Here is a 19,462-nt window from a genome sequence, read left to right as displayed (position 1 = left end):
CTCCACACTGACTGACTCTCCCCACTCTCCTCCACACTCACTGACTGACTGACTCTCCCCACTCGCCTCCACACTCACTCACTGACTGACTGACTCTCCCCACTCCCCTCCACACTCACTGACTCTCCCCACTCCCCTCCACACTCACTGACTGACTCTCCCCACTCCCCTCCACACTCACTCACTGACTGACTGACTCTCCCCACTCGCCTCCACACTGACTCACTGACTGACTGACTCTCCCCACTCCCCTCCACACTCACTGACTCTCCCCACTCGCCTCCACACTCACTCACTGACTGACTGACTCTCCCCACTCCCCTCCACACTGACTGACTCTCCCCACTCCCCTCCACACTCACTGACTCTCCCCACTCCCCTCCACACTCACTGACTGACTCTCCCCACTCGCCTCCACACTGACTCACTGACTGACTGACTCTCCCCACTCCCCTCCACACTGACTCACTGACTGACTGACTCTCCCCACTCCCCCCCACTCTCACTCACTGACTGACTGACTCTCCCCACTCCCCCCCACTCTCACTCACTGACTGACTGACTCTCTCCACTCCCCCCAACTCTCACTCACTGACTGACTGACTCTCCCCACTCCCCCCCACTCTCACTCACTGACTGACTGACTCTCTCCACTCCCCCCAACTCTCACTCACTGACTCTCCCCACTCCCCTCCACACTCACTGACTGACTCTCCCCACTCCCCTCCACACTCACTGACTGACTGACTCTCCCCACTCCCCTCCACACTGACTCACTGACTGACTGACTCTCCCCATTCCCCTCCACACTCACTGACTCTCCCCACTCCCCTCCACACTGACTCACTGACTGACTGACTCTCCCCACTCCCCTCCACACTGACTGACTCTCCCCACTCCCCCCCACTCTCACTCACTGACTGACTGACTCTCCCCACTCCCCTCCACACTGACTGACTCTCCCCACTCTCCTCCACACTCACTGACTGACTGACTCTCCCCACTCGCCTCCACTCTCACTCACTGACTGACTGACTCTCCCCACTCCCCTCCACACTGACTGACTCTCCCCACTCCCCTCCACACTCACTGACTCTCCCCACTCCCCTCCACACTCACTGACTGACTCTCCCCACTCGCCTCCACACTCACTCACTGACTGACTGACTCTCCCCACTCCCCTCCACACTGACTGACTCTCCCCACTCTCCTCCACACTCACTGACTCTCCCCACTCTCCTCCACACTCACTGACTCTCCCCACTCCCCTCCACACTGACTGACTCTCCCCACTCTCCTCCACACTCACTGACTGACTGACTCTCCCCACTCGCCTCCACACTCACTCACTGACTGACTGACTCTCCCCACTCCCCTCCACACTGACTGACTCTCCCCACTCTCCTCCACACTCACTGACTCTCCCCACTCCCCTCCACACTGACTGACTCTCCCCACTCCCCTCCACACTCACTGACTCTCCCCACTCCCCTCCACACTCACTGACTGACTCTCCCCACTCGCCTCCACACTCACTCACTGACTGACTGACTCTCCCCACTCCCCTCCACACTGACTGACTCTCCCCACTCTCCTCCACACTCACTGACTGACTGACTCTCCCCACTCGCCTCCACACTCACTCACTGACTGACTGACTCTCCCCACTCCCCTCCACACTGACTGACTCTCCCCACTCCCCTCCACACTCACTGACTCTCCCCACTCCCCTCCACACTCACTGACTGACTCTCCCCACTCGCCTCCACACTGACTCACTGACTGACTGACTCTCCCCACTCCCCTCCACACTCACTGACTCTCCCCACTCGCCTCCACACTCACTCACTGACTGACTGACTCTCCCCACTCCCCTCCACACTGACTCACTGACTGACTGACTCTCCCCACTCCCCTCCACACTGACTGACTCTCCCCACTCCCCTCCACACTCACTGACTGACTCTCCCCACTCCCCTCCACACTGACTCACTGACTGACTGACTCTCCCCACTCCCCCCCACTCTCACTCACTGACTGACTGACTCTCCCCACTCCCCCCCACTCTCACTCACTGACTGACTGACTCTCCCCACTCCCCCCCACTCTCACTCACTGACTGACTGACTCTCCACTCCCCCCCACACTCACTCACTGACTGACTGACTCTCCCCACTCTCCTCCACACTGACTGACTCTCCCCACTCCCCCCCACACTGACTGACTCTCCCCACTCCCCTCCACTCTCACTCACTGACTGACTGACTCTCCCCACTCCCCTCCACACTCACTGACTCTCCCCACTCTCCTCCACACTGACTGACTCTCCCCACTCCCCTCCACTCTCACTCACTGACTGACTGACTCTCCCCACTCTCCTCCACACTCACTGACTCTCCCCACTCCCCCCCACTCTCACTCACTGACTGACTGACTCTCTCCACTCCCCCCCACACTCACTCACTGACTGACTGACTCTCCCCACTCTCCTCCACACTGACTGACTCTCCCCACTCCCCCCCACACTGACTGACTCTCCCCACTCCCCTCCACTCTCAGTCACTGACTGACTGACTCTCCCCACTCCCCTCCACACTCACTGACTCTCCCCACTCCCCTCCACTCTCACTCACTGACTGACTGACTCTCCCCACTCCCCTCCACACTGACTGACTCTCCCCACTCCCCCCCACTCTCACTCACTGACTGACTGACTCTCCCCACTCCCCTCCACACTCACTGACTCTCCCCACTCCCCTCCACACTGACTGACTCTCCCCTCTCCCCCCCACTCTCACTCACTGACTGACTGACTCTCCCCACTCCCCTCCACACTGACTCACTGACTGACTGACTCTCCCCACTCCCCTCCACACTGACTGACTCTCCCCACTCCCCTCCACACTCACTGACTGACTGACTCTCCCCACTCTCCTCCACACTGACTGACTGACTCTCCCCACTCCCCTCCACACTGACTGACTGACTGACTGACTCTCCCCACTCTCCTCCACACTGACTCACTGACTGACTGACTCTCCCCACTCCCCTCCACACTGACTGACTCTCCCCACTCCCCTCCACACTGACTGACTCTCCCCACTCCCCTCCACACTGACTGACTCTCCCCACTCTCCTCCACACTCACTGACTGACTGACTCTCCCCACTCGCCTCCACACTCACTCACTGACTGACTGACTCTCCCCACTCCCCTCCACACTGACTGACTCTCCCCACTCTCCTCCACACTCACTGACTGACTGACTCTCCCCACTCGCCTCCACACTGACTGACTCTCCCCACTCCCCTCCACACTGACTGACTCTCCCCACTCCCCTCCACACTGACTCACTGACTGACTGACTCTCCCCACTCCCCTCCACACTGACTGACTCTCCCCATTCCCCTCCACACTGACTGACTCTCCCCACTCCCCTCCACACTCACTGACTCTCCCCACTCCCCTCCACACTCACTGACTGACTCTCCCCACTCGCCTCCACACTCACTCACTGACTGACTGACTCTCCCCACTCCCCTCCACACTGACTGACTCTCCCCACTCCCCTCCACACTGACTGACTCTCCCCACTCCCCTCCACACTGACTCACTGACTGACTGACTCTCCCCACTCTCCTCCACACTGACTCACTGACTGACTGACTCTCCCCACTCCCCTCCACACTCACTGACTCTCCCCACTCCCCTCCACACTCACTGACTGACTCTCCCCACTCCCCTCCACACTGACTCACTGACTGACTGACTCTCCCCACTCCCCCCCACTCTCACTCACTGACTGACTGACTCTCCCCACTCCCCCCCACTCTCACTCACTGACTGACTGACTCTCCCCACTCCCCCCCACTCTCACTCACTGACTGACTGACTCTCCCCACTCCCCCCCACTCTCACTCACTGACTGACTGACTCTCTCCACTCCCCTCCACACTCACTGACTCTCCCCACTCCCCCCCACTCTCACTCACTGACTGACTGACTCTCCCCACTCCCCCCCACTCTCACTCACTGACTGACTGACTCTCTCCACTCCCCCCAACTCTCACTCACTGACTCTCCCCACTCCCCTCCACACTCACTGACTCTCCCCACTCCCCTCCACACTGACTCACTGACTGACTGACTCTCCCCATTCCCCTCCACACTCACTGACTCTCCCCACTCCCCTCCACACTCACTGACTGACTCTCCCCACTCCCCTCCACACTTTATTCATATCTGATTTAAATTCACAGCTTTATTGTCATAATTGGTAAATTACACTGTTGCCATAGTATATAGAATCAATACAACAATTATATTTATTTATAAATTAAATAAATCATAGGACTTTTCCTCAGGCTTTGACAGGTGATCACACACTGGGCTCCAAGCTCAACAGAGGTTCCTCCCTCCTCTCTCAACATGATTGGACGCTGTTCTCATTCTGGCAGGTGTGGAAATACTGGGATTAGATTTGTTAATTTTGGGGGAAAATGTTTCTCTAATCCCAGAGTATTTCTTACAGTGCAGTAGGAAGTGCACCTCTGTCTCTGTTTTTCCCCGCTGGCAGTGGGAGCACAGCCTGTCCTCTCTGGTTTAGCCAGGTCTGCCTGTGTCACCCAGTTTCTGGCCAGATTGTGGTTACTGAGCCTGTACTTTGTCAGCGTCTGTTTTTCTTTGCTGTTTCTTACCCTGGTCAGATTCGGCTAGTGTGTATTGTCTGTTTAGAGTTTTATAGTATTCCAGTGTTTGTTGTGTTTGTTGTCCCAGTGAGATCCTCTCTCGTTCTTCACCCTAATCTGCCTTCTCAATCTCCTCTCTTTATATCTATCTGCCCAGCATCTCCCTCTTCCCTCTCTGTCCTTCTTTCTCTCCCCCATCACTCTCTCTCCTGCTCCAATCTCTTGTCTCCCATCGCTCTCTCTCCTTCTCCCCTCTCAAATTCAAGCAGATTTATAGTCATGACCGGTAAATCTTTTTGTTCCTCAGGCTGGGACAGGAGAACACACACTGTATTATTATAATTGAGAGACAGGCTCCCTGTCTGTTCCTCAGGCTGGGACAGGAGATCACACATTGTATTATTATTATTGAGAGGCAGGCTTACTGTCTGTTCCTCAGGCTGGGACAGGAGATCACACACTGTATTATTATTATTGAGAGACAGGCTCACTGTCTGTTCCTCAGGCTGGGACAGGAGAACACTCATTGTATTATTGAGAGGCAGGCTTAATGTCTGTTCCTCAGGCTGGGACAGGAGAACACTCATTGTATTATTATTATTGAGAGACAGGCTCACTGTCTGTTCCTCAGGCTGGGACAGGAGAACACTCATTGTATTATTATTATTGAGAGACAGGCTCACTGTCTGTTCCTCAGGCTGGGACAGGAGATCCCAGTGGGATTGAGAGGTGTTCTGATTCCTGCAGGTGTGAGAATTTGTTTTGTCCTCCCTGTCCTCCCATCACTTTATCTCCCCTCTCTCTCTCCATCACCTTCCTTGTGTCCATAGCCATTGTGTAAGTTGTAGTAGTTCAGGTGGGGAGCTGCGTCAGCATGCGTAGGCTGCAAAGGAACAAGTAATAGGTTTATTCCATGCTGAAAAAAGAAGAAAACGCAACGTTTCGGCCATGGAGCCTTCTTCAGGTGTGAGAAAGACAGGGCAGTAAGCTATAAAAGCTCTCTCCCAGAGGTAATTTGTTCTCCCCCTACATTACCTTTGCTTACTGCCCTGTCTTTCTCACACCTAAAGAAGGCTCCACGGCCGAAACGTTGTGTTTTCTTCTTTTTTCAGCATGGAATAAACCTATTACTTTTTCCATTGTGTAAGTTATCAGCCTTGTCCGGTGTCTGTTGAAGTTGCTCCTGGCCTCCGTGTGTGTGTCTCCCAGCCTCTGCTCTGTGTGCAGGTTCAGCTCAGAGATGACGGGCTGGTGCCACAACTTTGTTGTATTGGATTATAATAATTAAGATGCCAGTCTTGTTTATGTACAGTGAAAGTGTCATTATTGTACTGTTTTATAATGCAGTAAGTACTCAGTAACCTGTCCGTCTGTCTAGGCACAGTCCGTTCCGGCAGCACAAGACCAAAGACAAACACGAAATTGACCGCATGACGCTCACCATGGTAAGGACAGCACCTACACACCTGTCCATACACCAGAGGGACACACACGTACACATCTGGTGGGGTGCAAGTTTGATCTGCCACAGCTGTCGGTGTCACTCCCTCTTACGTGGAACACACCTGGGACACGTACCTCTGTCAGAGATTAGGATCACACACCTGTGCACACTGACACTGGCAGCTGTACCGCTCCAGTCTCATGCCCCACCTCTCTCTGTCTCTCAGAACGTGGAGCTGCCAGACTCGTTCTCCCCGGAGCTGAAGTCCCTGCTGGAAGGGCTGCTGCAGCGTGATGTTGCCAAGAGGCTGGGCTGTCTGGGCCGGGGGTGAGGCTCTGTGGTCCCTGCCTCAGGGCATAGGCCACGTCCGTCAGTAGGGAGAGGCATAAATCCTCTGCATATGATATTCAGTGATTAATGAGCTGTTATTATTACTTTATTATTATCATTCAGAGGAAATGTAATGTCTCTGTCACGGGTCTAAGAGATGATACCCTGTCTTCTTTCAGGAAATGGCTGGATGAGATCCTGCTATGAATTGACTGCTAGCATGCAAATAACCTAGGTGGGCCTAATGGCCTCCTGTCATTTGTAACTTTCTTTCCCCCATCTTCTTTTCCTTCTTCTCAGTGCCTCTGAATCATCTTTATTTCTCTGCCTGCCAGTATTCTCTGTATTGAGAGGAGTTCAGTGCTTCTACCTGGTGTTCACTGCTGGCACTGCAGTGGGATGGGAGGGGGATCTGGTTATCAAGTGCAGGTGTGACCTTGTGTGACAGAGAGGAGAGCAGCAGGCACAGGGGGTGCACTCACACAGCACTGACCAGCCCATGGAGTTCACATGCTGAAGACCAGCCTTTCAGGACACTGAGCGTAGAGTTGTTCGCTTCAGTGGCTTTCCTTCCCAGGAGGTCATGTTAGTTTGCCCTTTCTGAGAGAGGGGGAGGAAGAAAGAAGTTAAATCGCCAGAGACAGTGACTGTGTTTGTCATCTTTAGGGCTCAGGAGGTGAAGGAACATGTGTTTTTTAAAGGGATCGACTGGCAGCAGGTGTATCTGCAGAAGGTGAGACTGTTTGTGTGCTTCTGTCTCTGTATAGTCTGTCTGGGTGTGCTCAGTCTAGGTGACGCAGTGTGTCTTATGATTGCAGTACTCTCCGCCTCTAATTCCGCCGCGGGGGGAGGTGAACGCAGCAGACGCCTTCGACATCGGCTCCTTTGACGAAGAGGACACCAAAGGCATCAAGGTCAGCACAGTGTCCACTCTCTGTCCATCTGTCCTCTCTGTCTGGAGTAAGACCATGCCCTTTGTGCACCGTCTCTGCTATATCCGAGTTATTCTCCCTAAATGACTCTGTTTTATTAATCACTGTCTGTCCCTCTTTCCATCTCTCTCCTTCTATATAAGCCAGCAGCCATACCATACTGAAACTCACCACCAGCAGCCCACTGAAGCCCAGCAGTGTGAGCCTGGTCAGTACCTGGAGGGGAGACTCCTGGGAAAGCTAAGGCTCCTGCTGGAAGAGGTCTTAGTGGGGCCAGTAGGTGGCGCTCACCCTGTAGTCTGTGTGGGTCCTAATGCCCCAGTATAGTGACAGGGACACAACACTGTACAAAGGCACCGTTCTCCGGATGAGATGTAAAACTGAGGTCCTGACTCTCTAATGGTCATTAAAAATCCCAGGGCGTTTCTTGGAAAGAGTAGGGGTGTTACCCCTGTGTCCTGGCCCCATTTCCCCCCTGGCCTTTACCAGTCATGGCCTCTTAATAATCCCCATCTCTGAACTGGCTCCATCACTCTTGTGCTTTCCTCCCCACTGAGAGCTGGTGTGTGGGGAGTGTACTGGTGCATCATCCAGGTAGGGCTGCACACTGGTGGTGGTGAAGGGGATCCCCATTACCTGTAAAGAGCTTGGAGTGCAGTGTCCAGAAAAGTGCTATATAAGTGTAATGAGTTGTTTTTATTATTAATTATGGGTCTCTCTGGACTGTTCTGCTTCTCTCTCTCTCCAGCTGCTGGACAGTGATCAGGAACTGTACAAGAATTTCCCACTAGTGATCTCCGAGCGCTGGCAGCAGGAAGTGGCTGAGACCGTATATGAAGCTGTCAACGCTGACACTGACAAGATTGAGGCGCGCAAGAGAGCCAAGAACAAGCAGCTGGGCCATGAGGAGGGTAAGTGCCTAGCGTGACGCCCCCTCCAGGCCGGGGGGTTAGATTGCACCTTGTTATAGGCTGTTCCACATCAAGAAGACATTAGTGTTTGTGTACCTTTGTCCTATCTGTCTGCTCCCTGAATTATGCAAGTTCTGCATTCCTGTGAAGAGCTATATGTGCAGAGTGCTTTGGGTGAGGGCTGCTCCACGACATTTTATACTGAGCCAACCAACTACTGTCTGTCACACTATGTGTGCAGTCTGTCACACACTGTGTTAACCCTGTGTGTGTGTGTGTGTGTGTGTGTGTGCAGACTATGCCCTGTGTTAACCCTGTGTCTCCCTGTGTGTACAGACTATGTACTGTGTCTGTGTGTGTGTGCACACTACGCCCTGTGTCTGTGTGCACAGACTACACCCTGTGTTAACCCTGTGTCTCTCTGTGTGTGTGTGCCAACTACGCCCTGTGTTAACCCTGTGTGTCTGTGCAGACTACGTCCTCTGTTAACCCTGTGTCTCTCTGTGTATGCACACTACGCCCTCTGTTAACCCTGTGTCTCTCTGTGTGTACAGACTATGCCTGTGTTAACCCTGTGTCTGAGTGTGTGTGTGTGCACATACTACGCCCTGTGTCTGTGTGTGTGTGCAGACTCTGCCCTCTGTTAACCCTGTGTCTCTCTGTGTGTGCAGACTATGCCCTGGGGAAGGACTGCATCATGCATGGCTACATGTTGAAGCTGGGAAACCCCTTCCTGACGCAGTGGCAGCGGCGCTACTTCTACCTGTTTCCCAACCGTGTGGAGTGGAGGGGCGAAGGGGAGTCCCGGGTAAGCTCTCCCCTCTCACAGCTCGGTCTGCACACTGTCTGTCTCTCACCTGCGGCTCTGTGGCTCTCCGTCTCATGCTCTGGCTTCAGAAATGTGGAAGAACAGGGAGACAGACAGCTGAGCGGATAGACAGGTGGACAGGCGGATATGCAGGTGGACAGACAGGCAGACAGACATGCGGGCAGGTGGACAAACAGGCAGGCAGGCAGACAGACATGCGGGCAGGTCGACAGACAGGTAAGCGGACAGACAGGTGGATATGCAGGTGGGCAGACAGGTGGACAGAAAACTGAGCAGAGAGATTGGTATATTCTCTGTCCACTCATTCTCTTCATAACTGAACTGATCTGATGTTTTTTTTCTAGTCGGACAGGGTTAGTATTCGGAACAGAGCCATGGAAACGTGGATCATTCTGTAATGCCTTTCTCCCCATTTTCAGAAGTTGGGGGCAGAGCTGTGACCTGCAGGGCGGTCTCTTATTTCACTGTATTGGTGTGATTATTACTGCTCTCATGGTCATAGTTTTGCGGTGTCAGAGAATGTGAGTATGCGTGTTGATCTGAGAGGGGCGCAGTCCCAATGGGATCACAGTGACATTTGCCTGGATTCATTGTCTGACGCTGACACACAGACAGCAGGAGAGTGAGAGTGGGTTTGAGTGTGCATGTTACTGTGGTGTAACAGTCTGGTCCACTTGAGGTTTGACTGGGAGTTTGCAGGGCTCTTGTTTGAGATTTTGTGATTGATAGCTTCTTGTGAGTCCACAAGCACAGACAAAAGCTAAAGTGGTACCTTGGTACTCGAGCTCTGTGCTCACCGTAAAACCTGGAGTGGACTGAACTGCTGTGCACTGGGAATCTGCTTTCCGTGACAGGTGCACACGTTTGCGTGCGTATATCTGGTCCAATGAATGCAGCTGTCCTGTCTGTTGTTTCTCTGTCTAGGACACCTGGATTATCTATAAAAAGCATAGACTGGTAAGAGCTCAGTGTGCCCAGTAGCCCCCCAGCCCCTCTCTCCAACGGCGGTGTGTGTGTGTGTGTCCTACCAGGGCATGTCTGGGGGCCTCTGTTGTGCTCTTCATCCATTTGCTAGCGAAGCCCCCTGTTCAGCCGCTGTGCAGTGTTTGGAGCCAATGCACTTTCGCAGGCAAACTAGCCTGCTGCGTTTGAACACACACACATCTCTGTGTGGACAGGTGGTCCTCTCACCCTCTGTGTCTCCAGCAGTGCTCTAACTGCTCTGGCCCAGGACAGCTCCCAGTGGCCAGCTGGCCTCTAATGAGAACTGTTTTTGTAGGCCACTGAAAACTGCACTGAAACCGCAAGGCTTCTACTAACCCCTCGTTGTGCACCCCCTGAATACAGAGGTGTAGAAGCTGTCGCTGCCCTGCTGTGCACAAACACACACGTGCGTACAGCGTGATGGAGACGCCTCGGGCAGAGGAGAGCCAGATGCCCCTACCAATCCCTGTGTGCCACTGACCAGCCACAGACCCTCCCCAGGCTCCCTCCCTTCCTGTTGACCAGTGCTCCCAGCATCAGCTGGTCTGTCTGCAGTGCTGCGCTGCGCTGGGAACCCCTTCAAGTTCAACAGCAGACACAGATTTTAATGATCACGCAGAGGGGTGGCATACTCCGGGCATGGCTGTGCCCTCAGCTGTCTGTCGCCATAAATCCTCTTTCCCTGGAGCTCCTGAGAAACAGTGTTGTGTCTCTGTTCCAGATTCAGTCTGTTCAAGCGAGCTCCCAGTTTTATTCCAGTTCTCCCTCCCGCTTCTCCTGATTCCAGTTCGTTTTCCAGTGAGTACAACCCCCGCAGCTGGTCAGGACAGCAGAGTGTCAGGGAGTCACTCTTGGCAATGAACCACTAACCTGGTGGAGCATTTATCAGGCTTGTGCTACTAACTGAATCTCTAAGTGTGGCTCAGACCTCTGCCCAGTGTCCCGTAGTAACTTATAATCTCGCTGTTTTGTCAGTTTGTAAGTCGCTGTTCACTTGGCAGTGCCCCCTGTGACGATCCTCCTCGCAGGCCCAGTTTGTGTGTGTCCATTCAGAGCCAGGTCCTGGAGTGCCTCCCACTGCCAGTGCCAAGCCCCTGGGGTTCACTTCCATTATTTTAGCTGTTGTATGTGTTTTGGATCTCTGTGTTTGACAGTGTTTTCTGTATTGCTCTTCAGTAACTGCCCCCAGACCGCCTCACCTGAGAGTAAGAGCTCGGGCCCCCTCCACCCCTTCCATCCTCCCCTCCATGCTCCCATCTCACTGCCTCACCCCTTCCCTCTCTCCATCCATCTCACTCTCCCTCTCCCTCTCCCTCTCTCCCTCTCTCTCAGTGGTATAACAGTCCCCTGTTTGTGAATCTGCAGCAGAACCTGCTGACCATGGAGCAGATAGTGTCAGTGGAGGAGACGCAGGTTAAGGAGAAGAAATGTATCCTACTGCGCATCAAGGGGGGCAAACAGTTCGTCTTGCAGTGTGAGGTCAGCACCCCTCGGCCATCCTGTCACTGCACATCAGCTGTCTTTGTGTGCCTGTCCCCCTTCCTCCTTTCTCCTCTCTCTGCCTGTTAGTCCTCCTCTCCTCTCGCTGCCTGTTACTCCTCCTGTCTCCTCTTTCCTCTTGCTGCCTGTTACTGCTCCTCTCTCCTCTCGCTTCCTCTTACTGCTCTCCTCTCCTCTCGCTGCCTGTTACTGCTCTCCTCTCCTCTTGCTGCCTGTTACTGCTCTCCTCTCCTCTCGCTTCCTGTTACTGCTCCTCTCTCCTCTCGCTGCCTGTTACTGCTCTCCTCTCCTCTCGCTGCCTGTTACTGCTCTCCTCTCCTCTCGCTGCCTGTTACTGCTCTCCTCTCCTCTCGCTTCCTGTTACTGCTCCTCTCTCCTCTTGCTGCCTGTTACTCTTCCTCTCCTCTCGTTGCCTGTTACTGCTCTCCTCTCCTCTCGCTGCCTGTTACTCCTCCTGTCTCCTCTTTCCTCTTGCTGCCTGTTACTGCTCCTCTCTCCTCTTGCTGCCTGTTACTGCTCTCCTCTCCTCTCGCTGCCTGTTACTGCTCTCCTCTCCTCTCGCTTCCTGTTACTCCTCCTGTCTCCTCTTTCCTCTTGCTGCCTGTTACTGCTCCTCTCTCCTCTCGTTGCCTGTTACTCCTCCTCTCTCCTCTCTCCTCTCGCTGCCTGTTACTCCTCTCTCCTCTCCTCCCGCTGCCTGTGTCTCTCGGGTGTTAATTGCACCTCAATCTCTCTCTGTTTCCCTCAGAGTGACCCAGAGTTTGTGCAGTGGAAGAAGGAGCTGACGGAGGCTTTCACTGAGGCCCAGAAGCTGCTCCGCCGGGCACCTAAGGTCATTGGCAAGACCCGCACAGCGGTGGTGGAGCTCTCCAAACCACAACTCACTCATCGCAACAGCAACGGGCTGTAGAGCCTCCTTCCCATCCCTCCATCCTCTCTCCTCACAGGAGCACACCCTCACCCCAGCACTCAAGTGTAAATATTCAGTACTCTTAACATATCTTTGGAGTACCAGCAGCAGTGCAAACTGTCATTTGCTCCCCCTGGTGGATAGCAATGGGACTGCAGTTTTAATTTTGTCTCCCTCTGGTGGATTGCAATAGGACTGCAGTCTTTCTTTGGCCCCCCCTGGTGGATTGCAGTGGGACTGTAACTGTCCTGTGTATTTACTGTTGAGTCTTTGTGGGGGAGATGGGGCACGGATTTCTACTACTACCTTGGTTACTTCTGTATGGAAAAAATCCCCCCATTCCCTTCCATCACCCTTCACCTTTCCACCCCACCCATTCATCTTATTAATGATTGCTGTTGGTCAAACCTCTCTTCTAGACTGCTTCCTCAAAGACATGGCCTGAGATAGCACATTGAGCTCAGACAGAACTAGAGCTGGACTGTCTTGACCTTTTTATCTATTTATTTTTTATTTTAAGAATTCTGATTTTTAATAAAGAAACTGATCTGATAGTAAGCAGTTTGCACACTGCCCCTCCCCCTTACAGCTGCAGTGTCTCTGGTGCATAATGTTGGTGCGTGGTCTTCAGCTGGTGTCATCGCTCGGTGTGTGGCCACACTGCTGGGGTATCAGGACTGCAGATACAAGCACAATGCCAGAGAGGCTTCAACACTAAGCCCATCTCTGGCCTATGATCGCTTTTTTAAAATAATGTAAGGCTGCTGCTGTTGTCAGCAGGAGGACAATGAAACAAATAGTGGAGATGATTTTCTGGGGGTTGGAGGTAGCTGTGCGCCCTCAGTCCTGATCTCTCAAACATACTGCAGATGCCTTGAGGAGTAGGCTAGGATTGTATGCTTATTCCCCAAGCTACCCTACCCCTCTCACACCTGGCTTTGCCAGGTTACCCCCATTTTCCTGGGCTGGAGCTGCAGCTGTTTCCCAGATTTCATGACTTACAGTCTGTCTCTGCACTGGAAGAGAGAGACCAGAGGAAGGTGGTCTTCACCATTGCTTCAACTGAATGGAGGGGGAGGTGGACCGCACCACTGCTTCAACTGGATGGAGGGGGAGATGGACAGTACCACTGCTTAAGCTGAGAAAAGGGGGAGGAGAATTGCATCACTGCTTAAACCCAGCGGAGTGGGAGGTGGACCGCACCACTGCTTAAACCCAGCGGAGTGGGAGGTGGACCGCACCACTGCTTAAACCCAGCGGAGGTGGAGGTGGACCGCACCACTGCTTAAACCCAGCGGAGGTGGAGGTGGACCGCACCACTGCTTAAACCCAGCGGAGGTGGAGGTGGACCGCACCACTGCTTAAACCCAGTGGAGGTGGACAGTACCATGGAGGGCAGGGGGAATTGTTGTCAATGCTCAAGTTTTCTGTGGGTAAGGAATGCCAACGCAGAGACTGACTGAGTTGTGCCATACATGAGCTGGGCTTGGGGGTGGGTTAGGATGGGCAGGGGACCAAAGATGGATTAATTTTCTTTGGTCCAGGGTCGTACTGTTATAGAGAGAGTTAGTTATTTTTGGAGACAACCTTTGTTTTCTGTAAGTGCAAAGATGAGACTCTGGGAGGAGTGGAGCGAAGATGGGAGCAGAGGTTGAAGTAGGAGAATGGTTGCTTCTGGGTTTGGGGTGGAGCCGCTTTCCCCCAAAATTCTGGAAGACGAGACATTGCTCCTGCACCCCACCTGCCCCGTCATCATTAATGTGCAAAAGTGCCAATATGTTTTACTTGAGCAGGTGTGTATGGGTCACCCTGGAGCCCAGGCGCCCCGGGGTGTGGGTGTGGATCGGCTGCTGGCTGTGGACAGAAGTGCAGAACAGCGACATCGTGCACGACACCCCTGGATTGACATTGTTCTTCTTTATCTTCTGCTTTGTGTTTGTGTGATGAGAGACGACCAGCGTCCCCTGGGGGAGGGAGAGCGACAGGGCTGGGGAGCTGTACATACATATCTCTTCTGTATCTGTATATATCGGTCACTGTGTGTCTGTCTGTTCGTCCTAGCAGCAGTCAGGGGGTGTCTGGTGATTTTGATGGGCTCCAGGCTGGGCCGGTGGCGGGGAGGGCAGTCTGCCTGGGCTCCGTGTGTGGCAGGAGAGCCCGTGAAAGCCCACAGCTGCCTGTGTCAGAACATGCCTCTTGATTTTCGAGCTCTTCCTTTCGTGTTCACTGAGTCGAAAAGGCTCAAGTTCTGGGACCTGGATCAACTTTAGGAATTACTCAGTCTAGCACCAACCTGCATAACAACATTTTATCAGTTTGTTTCTGAGCAGTAAGCCTTGGTTAGGAATGGAAACACTGCACCGATAAAGGTGTGTGTTTCTGCGCTTGTGAATGGGGCTTCCACTGTAAAGACTACCCTGCTGCTCCTCTCAGGGCCACTAGAGGGTAGTGTGAGCACTATGTGTTGGATTCTGTCTCCCCTCGGCTCCCTCACAGGCAGACAGGCCACTCACCCAGCACCAGATCAACCAATTTGCTGAAGACTGATTTTTTCCCTTCAAATACTATCCCTTCATGGACCAGAATTGTGCAAGTTTGCTGTATGTCTTGTCTGCGTGCACAAGGAGCAGTGCGGGGCTAGCAACTGGGGAGATGGAACCCCCCAGTTGTGTGATTAGTGATGATGAAGATGATTTTGGGGGTCCCTGTACTCCCACTGGGTTATTTTTAGACCTGGGCTCCAGCCCCTGTGCCGGAGGGGTTTAACACAGGGTTTCCCCCCATCCAGCAGGAGGCGCCGTCAGACTGGGGTATCGGGGAGGAGGAGGTTTGATTTCCATAAGGCATTGTAGTTTTTACAGACTCTGAATGTGACAAACATGCAGTTAGATATAATATATATGATACATTTTTTGGTATTTTGTTTTCTCCATGTTTTTTGTGTTGTTGATGAATGATTGAGCAGCACGAGGAGGAGTGAGGGGGCTTTCTCCGTTATCTGCAGCAGGGTTGAGGGCTGGGGGGCCCACGCTTGTCTTTGAGAGAGGCAGAGGGGTGTGGCTGAGCCGCACGTTAAATAAAACTGTCCGCAGAGTTTGGCTGTAATAAACCTTTCTGTAGAATGTCCGCAGGATGGCACTGACCAGATCATCTCTGTGAGAGATTTCCAGAGCTCTCGCAGGCACAGCTGCCTGATGGGCTTCACGCTTTGTATCTCCTGAATTTATCGTCCTGGTGGGTTCCCAGTCAGTTCTGTATTGTTAGCACAAGGTCTGTGCGGATGGCTGTTTCTGATTCCTGCAGACAGCAGCAGGGCACCCAGCGCAGTTGGTGCAGAACCTGTTGCCTGGTCTGAGGGCGTTGCACTGGGGTGCAGGATCACAGTCATGACAAGTTAATCACACAGCACAGTTTTGCTGCCTTTCCTCCTCAAAGACAAGCTCTCCCGGTGTCGCCTCTGATACTGTTATGGAATTTTATTACTGTTGCTGATGAATTTATTTTTATTCGTAGAGATCATGTAAAAACACAGGATTGCCAGATTTCTTTCATCTGTGTATTGTATTAAAAATAATAAATATCACATGTCAAAAAAGATGTATGTGAGAAAAGAAGCAGAACATTTCCAGATGCTGATGGCGTGGTGTGGTGAGATGGAGAGGCAGCAGAGGTCTGGTCTCTCGGCCGCTCCCACAGCGATGTACAGTATGGACCTGTAGAAACTAGAGCCGTGGAGCTGCGGTTCTTTCCTCATATTTATTGTCTGTAGGGGGTGCTGTACACCACAGCCACTGCTCCTTCAGACACTGTGATTCTCCAGGTTACACTTGTCCAAGATTTTTGTGATGTGCCACAAGCAAGCAATTACTACTGTTGTTGGGGTTAATATATAATAAATGATTTTTATTTTTATTTTAATAGGTTTTATTTTTGTTTTAAAGTTCTGGAACAGCTAGGGAAGCTTGTATATGTTGGTCGAACTGCTCGTACACACAAAACCAGTTCCAATAAACCACCTTTCGTGTCAAAACCTGCCTGTCTATCTGTCTCTGCATGTCTGTCAGTGTGTCTCAGAGCACCTGTGTCTGTGCCTGTCTGGTTGAGCCTGGTATCGCCCGTCTCTGTGCATCTATGTCTGTGGGCAGGTCTGTCTGTCCGAATGGTTGTGTCTTTTGGCAGCTCTCGGCATGAGCAGGAGGAGAAACCAGTAATCCCGCCTCCCACTGAGCGAGATGGGCCTGCTTCTGGAGGCCCCCAGGATCATGTTTTATTTCACACACTTAGAGGTCAAACTGCCTCCACGGTTCTGCATGTTTGTGGGTCACTAGAGGAGGTGCTGCCCTCTCATTTGAAGGATGTGGGATCCTGAATCTTGCCAGTCTGAGTAATGGTCGCAGATCTGAGTTGTCATGTTCTTTTTTTTCCCAAAGTGATTTCAAATGTATAGGATCAGAGCAGTAGGGGAAGCTGTAAGATAATTACACAGAACATTCACTGAGCAGCCTGACAGTAATTGACAGTATTCAAGGAAACATTCTGTTGCAAACACCAGTATCATCCCACATCATATTTAATGAGTTAATTACACAGTAAGTAGAATTACAGCCCTCCAGATTAAATGACTTAAATAAACTTGGGGTTTGCATCATTAACAAATAATTTTAAATGACTTTATGTAATAATAAGGAAACAGCTGTGTCTGAGGCTCTGGGGGTTCAGTGTCTCCCCTAGCTGTCATCTAGCATTTCAGAAAGGTGCTGTTGGTTGGTCACTCCCTGCTCTGTCTCAAATTCAAAGAGCTTTAATGGGGATAACCAATGAATTTCAGTGCCAAAGCAGACACAGTTAACATCTTTACAGTAGTAGCATATTTGACATTTACATAGATCACTGTATTATTATTGAGAACACATTCTAGGCCACAGTTTCCTCCTCCAGTAGGATTGGGAGCTGTTCTGATTTTGGCAGGTGTGGGAATTCTAGGATTAGGTTTGTTAATTTAGGAAAGAATGTCTAATCCCAGTGCATCTCTGTCTTCCTCTCTGGACAGTCCGGTCAGTCTGTGTCCAGTTTCCATCTTCAGGCTGTGGTCAGTGAGTGTGCTGCCTCATCAGGGTCGGTCTTTCTCCCTCTCACTTGTTTATCTGTTCGCTTCCTCTGGAAGTCCCGCCCCTCTCCCAGCTGGGCCTGTCAGTCTCAGCGCTGGCAGCTGGCAGCTGACAGCCTGGCCTGGAGACTGTTGCTAGGTTTGGAATGTGAGGAGTTCCTTTTGTGCTTTCTGATTGGAGGGCTGGTGTCTGTGCGTAGACAGTATTTATAGCCAGGTGTCTCTGCACAGTCTCAAGCTGAGTACCCTTTCAGTCTTGCTGACACTGTCTGCCATCTTGGTCCAGTTTTCTCGACCTGCTGTCTGTCTGCCTCACTCCAGGTCAGACATCACACTCTTTACCCATTGAGGTTGTGTGATTTATAGAACCTTATCCTTGATCAAGGCCTGCACCCGGCTGATCCAGACAGGGCCCCTCTCCTGCAGAGCTCAGGCTGCTGAGCCACGCTCTTCCTTAAGTGACTGGTGCCTCATGCTGCATGTTAAGGGTGAATCAGACTTCAGAGTCCTTGAGGGTTTGATGTGCAGCCCTGCTGCTGAGAGGAGAGAGCATCACACTCCAAAGCAGAGCACTGCGACCCCTCTCCCCATGATCTCCCCCCTCCTCTGCCTCTACCATCCAGCAATCTCTTGCTGTGCCCTCCTGCCTGTGCCAAGTTCAGATTGAGATTCAGATACAAAGAGCTTTATTGGCCTGACTGCTGAATTACAGTGTTGCCCAAGGAGATAGAAATCACATACCTGTCTCTCTGTCTTCCCCCTCTCTCTGCTTACTGGTGTGCAGTTCAGTCCCCTCTCTCCCTCTCTGCCTCTCCTTATCTCTGTTGCCTTCTGTCTGGTTATTTTTACTCTTGTGAAGCGTTTCTCCAGTCATCATTTTATTTTTGTTTACCAATTCCTGCTTTGAAGGAAACCTAGGTTCATTATATTGATTTATTGACTAATAAATTGTTACACTCCAAAACATCAGCTGTGTCTCAGATGAGTTTTCTTTATATTTGAGAATTTGGGATGAGTAGCCAATCTGTAACGGGGCAGTCCTGTTATTCCTGCAGTAGGAGAAGCAAGCTCTGCAGCTGTATTGTACAGGGGCAAGACCCAGCTGTGGAGCTGAGAAACAAGCAGTAGAAGTCATTGTAAAGGTAGCATAGATAGTGTTCTCATGTTATTAAACACAATCCAGGTAGAACTGGTAATTATGAATAAGAATAATTCAATAATACTAAACATATGCAATATGGAACTTGTCAAACTGTGAGTCATACCAGTGATTGTGAATCTAGCAGTGGCTGCTGAAAGTTTTCAGGGCACTAAGGCAGCACAGTGATGTCCAGTGTGTTATCATGTACATTAGAATGTACTGAACTATTGTATAATAATACCCCATATAATAATAATGCTGTACTACAATTCTGCACTACAGTCCTGTGAGGAAGTGCAGTGATCTCTGCATTATTGTACTACACTGTGCTGTACTAGAATGATGTGCTGTACTGTGATACAGATTGGTGGAATTTTTGGTTCTATATAGGAGAACTGGTGGCTTAGTACACCTGTGGTTCGCAACAGTATGATGTTGTTTCTCTCCGCAGTTCAGATCGCAGGTGTTCTGTGTCTGCATTTTCACTGTTCATCATCATTCTCATTCCTCATCAGTGCTCATTAGGCAGGGACACCTCTCAGATTCCTGGGCACCTGTGTCACAGCCAGGACTGGAATCCACTGCTCATGCTGGAGCTCTTCCTGCAGCGCCCCCATCAGCCCAGTTTAGGGACTGCTGAGAATCCATTAGTAGTAGATTGGTCATTTCAGAGCTTTGTGCTGCAG

General features: G+C 51.8%; 1 protein-coding gene across 4 annotated transcripts in view; it reads left to right on the top strand.

The window, feature by feature from the left end:
• Positions 1-16,558, top strand: part of grk3 (G protein-coupled receptor kinase 3) — a 52,965-nt gene extending 36,407 nt beyond the window's left edge. For 2 of the 4 annotated variants that reach the window (XM_088618598.1, XM_088618602.1), the window contains 8 exons: positions 6,067-6,133; positions 6,359-6,459; positions 7,129-7,195; positions 7,281-7,376; positions 8,143-8,305; positions 8,977-9,113; positions 11,451-11,597; positions 12,367-16,558. In XM_088618598.1, the coding sequence (XP_088474724.1) occupies positions 6,067-6,133; positions 6,359-6,459; positions 7,129-7,195; positions 7,281-7,376; positions 8,143-8,305; positions 8,977-9,113; positions 11,451-11,597; positions 12,367-12,528 (940 nt within the window). In that variant the 3' untranslated portion in view covers positions 12,529-16,558. Of the gene's footprint in view, positions 1-6,066; positions 6,134-6,358; positions 6,460-7,128; positions 7,196-7,280; positions 7,377-8,142; positions 8,306-8,976; positions 9,114-10,058; positions 10,092-11,450; positions 11,598-12,366 lie in introns of all 4 variants that reach the window. The other 2 variants (XM_088618600.1, XM_088618601.1) reach the window with 2 other exon arrangements.
• Positions 16,559-19,462: the final 2,904 nt, after the last annotated feature.

The sequence above is a fragment of the Lepisosteus platostomus genome, chromosome 24, assembly GCF_059453375.1.
Source record: "Lepisosteus platostomus isolate fLepPlt1 chromosome 24, fLepPlt1.hap1, whole genome shotgun sequence".
In the NCBI taxonomy this organism is placed as follows: Eukaryota; Metazoa; Chordata; class Actinopteri; order Semionotiformes; family Lepisosteidae; genus Lepisosteus; species Lepisosteus platostomus.
The sequence above is the reverse complement of the archived record's forward strand: the minus strand, read 5'-3'. Positions and strand labels throughout refer to the sequence as shown.